This window comes from Equus caballus, chromosome 7 (assembly GCF_041296265.1).
Source record: "Equus caballus isolate H_3958 breed thoroughbred chromosome 7, TB-T2T, whole genome shotgun sequence".
Classification (NCBI taxonomy): Eukaryota; Metazoa; Chordata; class Mammalia; order Perissodactyla; family Equidae; genus Equus; species Equus caballus.
The window spans coordinates 85,308,899-85,320,999 of record NC_091690.1 but is presented as its reverse complement, the minus strand read 5'-3'; the positions used below and the strand labels follow the sequence as shown (position 1 = coordinate 85,320,999).

Genomic DNA, 12,101 nt, shown 5'->3' with positions numbered 1-12,101 from the left:
ATTGTAGTCCAGGAAGGCTGTCTTCACGAAGGAAGAAAGCGTTCAGGAGAAACACGGTTTTCATACATTAAACACGCCCAGAATGCATGCTCATTAAGTTCCACAGAGGTGGTTAGTTGTAAATGAGCAGGTGAAAATGACCCTGGTGTTGGGACATGGAACTTATTTTAGTACTAATGTGGGAGTTACCCATAGGGTGTTTCCAGTAGGGCATTCCTGGCTTTGTAGGAGGAGAAGTGTGGGTTCTTATTTTAATTGTTAAAGCAGATGTATGAAGTATGTTTGATAGGCCTTAAATCAGGCTTTCTTTTTCTTCAACCCGCATCAGTTTTGAATCAGAATAGTTGCCCCATTTACCCCAGTATGTGAAAATATCTTGTCATTAGAATACACACTGTTCCTACCTGGCATTCTATAATACTAGAACCCAATAGGTAAAAGTCCGGTACCCAAGCATCCACTTAAAAATTACTAAGCGTGTAAAGAAGCAGGAAAGTAGGACCCATAATAAGGAGAAAAAACAATGAATAGAAACAGATGCAGAAATGAAATAGATGATAGAATTAGTGAGTAGGGATGTTAAAACAGTTGTTATAACTACATTTCACATGTTCAAGAAGCTAGAGAAGAGACTGTTAAGCAGAGACATGGAACATGTAAAAAGATCACAATCAAACTTCCAGAAATTAAAACTGCAATGCCAGATGAGACTCACAGCAGAAGTAATGGCTGAGACATTTCTACATTTGATGAAAATTATACATAAGAAATATGGAGAAAATTACAAGGCACATTACAATGAAATTGCTTGGTAGAAGCGATAAAGAGAAAATCTGAAAAATAACCAGAGGGAAAAAACCATATTACGTATAGAGGAACAAAAATAAGTATGACAGCAGTCGTGATTATTTCTCATAGAAAACGATGCAAACCTGAAGATAATGGTGCTCTGTCTTAAGTACTGAAGGAAAAAACTGTCACCTAGAATTCAAAACCCACTAGATATTTATTTCAAAAGTGAAGGTGGAATAAAGACATTTTCCAGATGTATAAAAGGTGAGAGAACTCATTTACTAGCAGACCTGCGTTACAAGAAATGTGAAAAGAGGGAAAATGATACCAAATAGAAATCTGGATTTATACGAAGAAGTGAAGAGCACTGGAAATGGTAATTATTTGGGTAAATATAAATTGCTTTTATTATTTAAATCTCTTTAAAACATAATTGGATGTTTAAAGCAAAAATAATGTATTGTGAGGTAAAAGGTAATAAAAATAAAAAAGCAGGAGAGAGAAACATACTATTGTGATAAGATTCTTAAACTGTACGTGGATTGGTGTAATATCATTTGAATTAGGCTGTAACGATTGAAAAATGTATATTATAAACTCTAAAAAAAATCATTAAAGTTACGGATATATAGGTCATTGGCAAACAAAAGAGATAAAATGAGATCATTAAAAAAATACAATTAACCCAAAAGAAAGCAGGAAAAGGATAAGTAGGAAAAGAATACATACGGGGATAGTGAACAGATTTCAAGATGACTCCACTGTATCGGTAATTGCATTAAATGTAATTTATGTGAACACCTCAGTTAAAAGGCAGACATTGTCAGATTGGATAAAAAAGCAAAACTATCAGAAATCTGCTTTAAATGTAAAGACACAAATAGGTTAAAGGTAAAAGGGTGGGGTAAGATATACTGTGCTAACACTAATGGGAAAAAAGTCGGAGTGGCTATATAAATGTCAAAGTAGATTTCTGAGCAAGGAATATTACCAGGAACGCAGAAGATGATTTCAAAACGAGAAGAGATTGATTCGTGAAGAGGGTATATAACAGTCCTAAACATTCGTGCCCCTAATACCAGCTTCAAAATTCCTGAAGCAAAAATTGAAAGAACTGCAAAGAGAAATGGACATGTTCACAGTTCAGGTCAGAAATTTCATCACCCCTGTCAACAATTGAGAAGTAGAAAGAAAATGAGTAATGATATACAGGTGGCTCGAACAGCACTATCCAACAACTTAGCCTAATTGACATCTAGTGAACACACCACCCAGGACCAGCAGTGCACACATCCTTTTGAAATGAGAATGGGTCATAAAACAAGTCTTAATAAACTTAAAAGGATTTTAGTCAGACAACATGTGTTCTTTGACCACAGTGGAATTAAATTGGAAATCAAGAAGAGAAAGATAACTAGGAAATCTCCAAATATGTGGAAACTTCCAGCTAGTCCTTGGTTCAGAGAAAAAATGAAAAGGGGACTTGTGAAATGTTATGAGCTGAATGAAAATTAAAACACAACATAGCAAAATTTGTGGGATCTACCAAAGAAGTATAAGGAGAAATTTACAGAACTAAATACTTGTGTTAGAAAAGAAAAAAAGTCTCAAAGCAATGACTTTAGCTTCTGCCTAAAGAAACTAGAAGAAAAAGAGCAAATTAAAACCGTACTAATCAGAAGAAGGGAAATAAGCTGAATATGGAAGCCAATGAAAAAAAAATGGAAAAACCATAGAAAAAATAAATAAAAACCAAAAATTGGTTTTTAGAAGATCAAAGTGACAAATCTGGCCAGAATGACCAGGTAAAAGAGAGAAGACACAAATTACCAGCATCAGTAATGGGAAAGTACCATCACTTCAGCTCTTACAGATATTTAAAAGGTAATGAAGAAATACTATAAACAACTTTATACCGATAGATCAGCAAATTAGATGAAATAGACATAGTTTTTGAAAGGCACATACTGCCAAAGCTGACTCAAGAAAAAATAGATACCCTGAAGAGTACCGTATCTGTAAAATAAATGTAATTTGTTGTAAAAACCTTCCTTCAAAGAAAAGTCCAAGCCCAGATCCATTCACCAGTGAATTGTACCAAACCGATTTTGCTGAAACTGTCCAGAAAATTGGAGAGAGAATTCTTCCAACTCACTTTATGAAACCATCACTGCTCTGATGCCAAAACCAGACAGAGATACAAGAAAATGACAGTCCAGTATCTCTCATAAACATAGATGTAAAACTTTTAAATAAAATTTTAGTAAATAGAATTCAACAATACATGACAAGGACAATGCATCCTCTCTCCGGTGCGGTTTGTTTCAGGAATGCAGTGTTGGTTTAGCATGTGAAAATGAATCAATATAATTCACCATATTAACAGACTGAAAAGGAAAAATCATATGATCTCAGCAGATGCAGAAAAAAACTTTTGAGAAAATTCAGCTTCCATTCCTGATAAAAGCTTTTTACAAATGGAATAGTCAATCTGATAAAGGGCATCTACAATAAAACCCTACAACTAATAGCATACTCAGTGGTGGGAGACTGAGTGCTTTGTCCCTAAGATCAAAAACAAGGCAAAAGTCTCCTCTCACCACTGCTGTCACTGTCCTGAAGGTTCTGGGCAGTGAGGTGAGGCCAGAAGGAGAAAGAAAAGGCGTCCGTGTCAGAAAGGAAGCAAGAAAACTGTCTGTATTAGCAAATGGCGTGGTTGTGTATGTGGAAAAGCCTACGGCATTTACAGAACAGCTAGACGAGTGAGTTTAGCATATTTCCAGAGTATAACATAAGTAAACAAAAATTGTCCTATGTTTGTAGAGAAAAATGAACGTCATTGAAAAAAGACCAGAAGACTCTCTTAGTGACAGGTTCCTAAATTTTCTTTTTTTTCCCCCATTTGTATTTTCTATCTTTTCTCCAAGTGTTTGCTTTTGTGGTAATGACAGCAATGAAAGTCATTTTTTCAGAAATATAATTTTTTGGCCCCATTATCTAAATGTCATATAGTTTGATAATTTTAGGTAAATAGCACTATTCCAACCTTTTTGCATTTAAAATGCATAGACTATTTACTTATATTTGATGAATGTTTTTTGTTTTCGCCATTTTATATGTCGTCAGCTGTGCCATCCTTCCTTCACCTTCTAATGTGAGGGCTTGTGATCCTATTCTTGATTCATTTCTTCCCATGTATTTGTTGAGCATCTCCCGTGTACCAGGTCCTGGGGATGCTGAGACAAAGAAGACCCTGCATCTCTTGAGGCTTTCTCTCCTCTCCATCCGTGCCTCTCTACATTTTCTCTCTTGGCTTCCTGTGTTCTGGCCATTCTAGGCTCTTTCAGTTCCTGGAGCTCAGCAGGCCCATTCTTCCTCAGGGCCCTCACATGTGCTGTTTCCTTTGTCAGGGATACTTCCTTGCTCCACCTCACTAACTCCAGACTCTATTTAGTTCTTAGCTTAAGGATCACTTCCTCAGGGAAGCTTTCTCTGACCTGCCGACAGGGTTACACACTCTCGTAGCACCTTGTACTTTTCCTCCCCAGAATTTATTACTGTTGTATTTAATGCTTTTGAGTAATCATTTGACTGAAGTCTTGTTTCCGTCACAAGTATGTTCTTCTGAGTCGTTCTGCAGAGCTGGGCTTCAGTATTAAATTTCTTGGTTCATCTTATGACAGACCAGCGTGGCCTCTGGCTGGATCCACAGTGCAGTCTGTGGCCGAGGACCAGATGGAGTAGATCTAATTGTTAGCACTGTGCCTCACACACACCTCTCGGAATTTCAGGTAACACAGGAAGAAGGGCAGCAGTTAGCACGACAACTCAAGGTGACCTACATGGAGGCGTCAGCAAAGATTAGGATGAACGTCGATCAAGCTTTCCATGAACTTGTCCGGGTTATAAGGTGAGCAAAGCACATTCCAGAAGTTTGTTTTCATTTACTGAATTTGACAAGTAGTCACACGGTGCTTTTTAAAACCATCAACAGAGAAGAAAAAAAATTACCATTAAGTGTTTTTTAGTAACAAAGAAGAAATTGTATGTAGGAGTGGTTCTGTTCTAGGGGTTAATAATGCCGTGTTAAAAGTTTTAATTAAGGACATGTTTTATTGTAGATGCTTCTCCGTGTAGGACCTAACTTAATTAGATTGAAGTAGAGAGTACTCATAGGGCTTTTGAAAAGGACCTGTGCAGCTTCCAGAGCTGGCGGTGGTGGTATGAAGAGTGATGACAGCAGCTGACATTCGAGTGGGGATCTCTGCCAGACCCCGCGCTCAGTGCCTTACGTGGGTTATTACATTTAATCCTCACCACAGCCCAATAAGCTAAATACTTTCCTTTATCCCCACTTACAGATGAGAAAACAGGTACAGAGAGGTTAAATCACTGGTTCAAAGTTTAGACGTCTTAAATGAAGGCAGAGCTGGGACTTGAGTCCGTATCTCTGATTCCAGAGCCTGTGCTCATAGCTTTGCTTCTTGCCGGCCTCCTCCTCCCAGGCTGAGTAAACTAGATAGCAGAGACCCAGCTGTCCCATGGGCCGTGAAGTGTAATATCCAGACTGCGCAGAGTTTTTCTGTTAGCCGGCCTCTGAGGCCCTTGTGGTTCAGAAAGTGTTGATGGGTTCCAGGAAGTTTGAGGTGATGGGCAAGGTCGGCTGGAGTAACCTGTGTGTGTTTGTGTATGAGCAAGATGGAGTTGCTTTACTGGGGGGGGGAGGCGGGGGGAGGGGGCGCCTGATTTGATTATTTTGAGTCTTGGTAACCTGGCCCTCCTTCACCCGCTGCTCTCTAGATCCACTGGTTTCTCTGCTGGTTAGATAGTTGGACAGGTGTGTGGAGTGGGCTGGTGTTAATTGTGTGTCTAAGGTGAATTGACCTCTGAGCTATGGGCTGCTTGTACTTTTTTCAGCCCCTTGCCCCAGGGCCTTCTCTTGGGGGGGGTGCAGTGGTGGAGACTATAGTTTTTTTATTTTTTAGTAGTTTGTTAAAAATAGAAGTTCCGTTATTTTTTAAATTAATACAGAGTTTGAATTTTGCGAGATGAAAAGAGTCCTGGAGATGGATGGTGGTGCTGGTTGTACAACATTGTGAATATTTTTAATGCCATTGAATTGTAAACTTAAGAATGGTAAGATGGTAAATTTTACGTGCATTTTACCACACGCACGCCGATGAAGCAGTGCCTTCTTGAAATAATTTTTACTGCCATTTTGAAATATTTTGTCCTTGGTTTTGACACTCCCGGTTTGGAGGCTCAGAGTTATTTATACCCATCAGTCACACAGGAGAGAGAAGGGGGCAGAGGAGGCATTTTTATGCCAGGCCCTGTTAGGCATTTAAACATAACCTCTTCTTTAATCCTCGTAGCAGCTGTGAAAGGTAGGTTCTTATTACTTGCTTCTAACGCTCCACGGCTCAGAGAGGTCAGCTACCGTGTCTAATGCTGACCTGCGGCTAAGACGTGGCGGAACAGGCAGAGGAACGGCCCGCCTCGTGAGGCTGTCTGCTCTGTTGCACCTGGTGATGGGCGTTTCTTCTGGAGTGTACCTGCGAGGCACAGAATTTCAAATTGGGAAGGGAGCTTAGGGGTTATTGAGTTCAGCATTTCATCTGATTCAAGCCTCGCTCGTTAATGGAGCTCATTAATGGAACGCGACAGCTCTGCTGATGCTGGCGTTGAAGCATTTGTGCCTCCCCCAACACCCAGAGACTTGCTTTGATTCCCTGGTTGAAATTTAATGCTGAAAAGCCTATGCACGTAAACCAGACTCGTCCAGAAATAACCTGCGCTTGTAATAATATATTACCAAGAAGGCAGTTATATCTAGGTTTTTCTGTCTTACAGGAAGTTTCAGGAGCAGGAATGTCCTCCTTCACCAGAACCAACGCGGAAAGAAAAAGACAAGAAAGGCTGCCATTGTGTCATTTTCTAAGAATCCCCTGAGTTTTAGCTACCAACTGCCAGGAAAAGCCCTCATCTTCTCTTCTTACGGTTTACGTCACGTTGGTACCTTTCTAGCCTTAGACGGATGCCCACCGTGGTAGCCTTAGACCAAGAAGCTGGCTAGTCCTTTCCGTGAAGCTCATCCTATGGTCATTTTCAGACAAATTGAAAGGAAACACTAAGGCTGCTTCAAAGATTATCTGATTCCTTTAAAATATATATCTATATACACAGACACATTCTTTTTTAAGGGCTTACATTTTAATAGGGATGAATCAGTTTTGGAACCTAAGCTGTTTGCCAGGCTGAAGTCATAGGTTGTGAAATAACTTTTAACTTCTGGAATCATATTGCCTACTGTTACTCTAAATAGAAACATAAGGAGTTTTTTTAAAAATGTGAATTTTTGCCTGTCTCTAAAAATTTTGATGTCAACGTTAGTTAACTTTAAATACACTGAATTGAATCCACACAAGTGAGGCATCTCAGACCTTTACTAAAGCTACAGCCTTTGTTTTCCAGTGGCCAAAATACCAAAATGCCTATTGTATTTATAGATTAAAAACTACGTATAAAGCCTTTATTATTACTGCTACTCTTAAAGATGATAATACTCTGTGTGGTCGAATATTTGGTCTCATTCTGGACTTAGGCATTTCAATGTTCTTGATTTTTTAATTTAACTCTTTTCACAGCCATGTTGAGAGTAAAAATAAATAATTTCTGTCTGTCTTCCTTTTTCAAGTATTTCTGGATAAGGGATTCAAAAAAAACTAAAACTGTTTTTGTTTGTAATATAAAATATGGAATTGATCTTTCCAGGGTCAGAGATGATTAATGTTTTTGCTATATACTTTTATACATTATTTTCTTATCAAACTAGTTAACAAGTATTTTTATATGTTTGTAAGCAAATATGCTTTCACAGCATACCTTGTGTATATGTAAAGATAAGTATTTAATTCTCACTGTTCACTTTTAACTGACAAAGAAGAAAAAAGTGAAAACTACAGAAACTGTGGTAGAACTTACTTGCTATTCTGGTCCTGGTTGTGCCCCCCTTTGGCCAGTCACGTACCTACTCAAGAAATCTTCCCGAGAGAGTACAACAGGACGAGACTCTGAAATCACTTTCGATATCCCCTCCTAGATATTGACTGTTAGATCAAGTAGTAAGTGCAAAGCTTTTAATTGACAATTAGCGTAACTGTGGATGGCTTCTGATTTTGTTTTTAATTCTGTGGATTGTGTTTAAACAATTCAAAAGTATGTTCCTGATTTTGAGATACTAAGTGGTATTGCACAGTTGTCACTTTACTGAACGTGTACAACAGTCCCATGAAGTTTATAAAGCGTACCCTTGTATAGCTTCAGGTGCTAGAATTAAAATTGATCTATTACAAGATGATGCTTGATGACTGGTTATTTTGGTAATTTCTTGAAGGAATGAGTGTTGGAGGAAACCTATTTTAGTAGTTCTATGCCTTGTCCCAGCACTGCCTTAGGATTTGAATCTAAAAATCAATATTAGTTAGGAGGTGAACTTGCAGTGAAATGGCTTGGTGTTCCTAGTGATTTCTTGAATATTTTCTTAAGTCAGTGTTTCTTCAGCTTTTTCTGTGAAGTGCTCCTGACAGAGAACCCCAGCCCTAGAAGAGAGAGGAGGGTGAATCCCTCCACATATGCCCTTCTGAGGATGAAGCCTCAAACGAAGCACACACATTTATTTGAATGCTAATTAAAATTACTGCCCAGGAAGATACCACCTTTATCCTGTGGCTTTTGATACTATAGCACTATTACTTATCCTTGTTAGTACTTTCAGTAAGGAAAGTTTTTTATTTATCATGAGTAACTTCATGTAGCAAGAGACTGTCTACGTAATATCCAGATTTAATGGGAAACCTTTCATTTTGTTCTGAACAGATAGTTTGTGGCAAAGCAGCTTGAAAGTTAAATTTTGTTGTCTCAACTTACTTCGTTTTTTCTCTGTGTGCTTCACTTTGGATAATTTTTATTGCTACATCTTCAAGTTCCCTGACATTTTCTTCTGCATTTGTTTAATCTGCTGTTGATCCCATCTAATGAATTTTTCATTTCAGACACTGTGTTTTTTCCCTCTGTAGAAGTTCTATTTGGTTCTTTTTTGTGTCTTCTATTTCCTTCCTCCTCATGTTGTGCGTTTATTTCTCTTATCCAGCCTCTCAACTGAGTTCCCAGAGAGTTGAGTCTAATGCCTTATCTGTTGTGTGAATGCAGTAACCTCTCATCTGTGCATCTAGAATGGTTCTAGCTGTGTACCACCCTTGAGAGAATTGAGAATGTAGTCCCTCAAATAACTTTTTATAGGGCTTAATTCTCTTGCAGAACCCTCGTTGAGAATGGCTGCTTTGAGTATTTGAACATGGTTATAGTGTTGTGTTAACGCCTTTGTCCTGAGCCCATCGTCTCTAATTTTTGGGTCTGTTTCTATTGACTGTTTTTCCTCTAGGTATGGGTTACATTTATCTGCTTTTTTTGCATGTCTGGTAAGTTTCGATTGGATGCTGGACGTTGTGTGTTTTATGTTGTTGGGTGCCTGGGTTTTGTTGTCTTCCTCTGAAGATGGTTGGGCTTTGTTCTAGTAGTCAGTTAATTTACTTGCAGTTCAGTTTGGTCCTTTCAAGGCTTGTTTTTAAGCTTCATTCATTCTCAAGTAGCTGTTTTCTTTGGGTGGTTTAGCTCCACTGCTAAGGTCTGGCCCTTTTGGGGTCTCTCTTGAATGCTCTGCATAGTCAGTGAGGACTCTTCAGTTTGGTTAGTGGGAGCTCAAACAATTCCCAGCCTCCTGCAGTTTCACCCTCTACGTGTGTATCTTAATATTCAGCAAAGACTCATTGACCCTATGCATATTTTTGGAGCTCTTTTTCTGGGTAACTGTCTCCCCTCCAGGACTTTGTCTTGCAACTTTCAGCTGCCTCCAACTCCCTAATCTCCAGTTTCTGTCTTTTCAGCTCAGGGAAGCATTGTGCCCTGCTTGGAACCCCTCCCTCCCCTGTACAGTCTGGAATGTGCCTCCAGGCGGAAAGCCAGGGCAATCTTATGGTTTACCTTACTTGTTTCTCTTCCATCAGGCATTGTAGTCCTGTGTTGCCTGGTGTATAATGTCTGAAAACAGTTGTTTCACATATTTAGTCCAGTGTTCTGATTGTCTAAGGTAGGAGCAGAAATCGAGTTCCTGTCACTCCATTATGATTGGAGGCCTAAGTCTCTCCCGTTTGATTTCCATCATAAAATCAGAGGAGCCTGGAATCCCTCTTAATCTCTGACTTGAAATCTTATCTCACAAGAATGGCCAGTCTCAGGGCCGGCCCTGTGGCCGAGTGGTTAAGTTTGCATGCTCCGCTTTGGCGGCCTAGGTTTTGCCAGTTTGGATCCTGGGCGTGGACCTACACGCTGCTTGTCAGCCATGCTGTGGTGGCATCCCACTTAGAAGAACTAGAATGACTTCTAACTAGGATATACAACTATGTCCTGGGGCTTTGGGGAGAGAAAAAAAAAAAAAGAAGATTGGCAGCAGACGTTAGCTCGGGGCCAGTCTTCCTCACCAAAAAAAATAAGGAATGGCCATCTCAAGGCATGAATAGTCCTTGTCTGTGTGGCCGTTTTTTTCTCTTTGGCTGAGGGGGTTGGCAAACTTTTTCTGTAGAGGGCCAGATAGTAATATCATCTTGGGCTTTGTGGGCCATGTGGTCTCTGTCCCAGGTGCTCAACTCCACCATTGTAGCACTGAAGCAGCCATAAACAGTGTCTAAACATATGAATGTGGCTGTGTTCCAATAAAACTTTATTTGTGGACACTGAAATTTGTATCTCATATCATTTTCACATGTCATGAAAATTCATCATCTTTTGAATTTTTCCCCCAAAATTCGTTTAAAATTGTAAGAACCATTCTGTACTAAAACAGATGGGAGACTGCATTTGATCTGTGGGCCGTGGTTTGCCAGGCCTGCTCTGTAGCACATTTAGCATTTGAGGTTACGTTGCCAGCTTTAGGATCTCTTATGTCTATATATGTGGAAATTCTTTCAAACAGGATTTCCTGAATTGACAGTCATGAATTTCTGTCCTAGGAATTGTCTTGCTATTGTTGTTTGTTTAGGGATTTACGGTATTTCAGAGTTGGACATTATGCCCTATTGACATACATCTTGCATTGATGATTCTCAAAATCTGAGGCTTCAGAGTTCTATGATATAAATTGGTCCCTATATCATTTGACTTTTAAATTTTGATGTAACAAGTCTGTGTATACTTAAGGTCTAGCCTGTTCTTTTCTAACTTTCATCACCACTTGTTTTAATTTCTTTTCCCATTCCTATACGTAATGGTCCCATTGAACAGCTAACTGGCAGGTACATAGGAGGAGATAAGGAGAAAGTGGTCACTTTCTGTATCACTTGGTCACTTAAGGGTTTTTAACCAGTGACTGCTTATAAAGTTTCAAAGTACTTTTTAGAAAGAAGGTATTTTCATTGAAACAGATTTCTTTGTACAAGGCTTTATTAGGTGTTCTGGGAATAAATGTGGAGCTTTTCTTTCCTAAAAATTATTCAGTATCTAGTGGAGGAAGATTAAGAGTGACAAAAACAAATGCCGACACAGTAGAGTTAAGGCAGAATGTGAGAAGCATGCAGAGAGTTGCCAGGGCCAGCAGAAGCGATGGTATATATTCCTCCTGGGAAACCTGAGGGAGCTTCCTAATTAGAAGTGGCGGTTTAGCTGGGGCTTGATGGATTGGTGAGATTTGAGATGGGGAGGAGAGAAGAGTGAGGTGGTGGAAAGCTGGGAAAAAGCCTGGGCAGAGGCACAGAGCTGGCAGAATGCACGGTGTATTCTGGAATTGGAACCTAAATCTCAAAGGATTTTAAAAGCACTGGGACGAAAGAATGATGAGGTGGACTGGGCTTGGTGGGGGAGGGCTTTGAATAGGATGGCCCTTCTGTGTATAATGGGAAACTGCAAGGAGCCTGAACGAGGAGCGCCTGGATCTAACCCAGCAGTAGAATGAATGACAGAGGGGTGTGGTTTAGGGAAGACTGGTCAGGTACCAAATGGCACCCGTCCTTTTTTCATTTGTTCTGCCGCTTTTGTCTAAAGCCCTCTGATCTCACCCCCAGGTTTCTGCAGTGGCCTCTGAAGTAGTCTTTTTATTTCCATTTTGCCCGCGCAAAGCTGTTCTCTCAGCGCAGCCATAGGGATCTATTTTAGACCATCAATTAAATGTTACACTGCTGCTTAAAATCTGTCACCATCTCAGAGCCTTTGGACAGATTCCAGAGTCCTTACCACACTGTACAAGGAAAGCCCCTCGC

At 39.6% G+C, this 12,101-nt stretch overlaps 1 protein-coding gene across 3 annotated transcripts in view; it reads left to right on the top strand.

The window, feature by feature from the left end:
* The window catches only part of RRAS2 (RAS related 2), a 70,141-nt gene extending 61,994 nt beyond the window's left edge, over window positions 1-8,147 (top strand). For all 3 annotated transcript variants that reach the window (XM_023646079.2, XM_070274808.1, XM_070274809.1), the window contains exons 5-6: window positions 4,584-4,702; window positions 6,646-8,147. In XM_023646079.2, the coding sequence (XP_023501847.1) occupies window positions 4,584-4,702; window positions 6,646-6,733 (207 nt within the window). In that variant the 3' untranslated portion in view covers window positions 6,734-8,147. The remainder of the gene's footprint in view (window positions 1-4,583; window positions 4,703-6,645) is intronic.
* The last annotated feature ends 3,954 nt before the right edge of the window (window positions 8,148-12,101 follow it).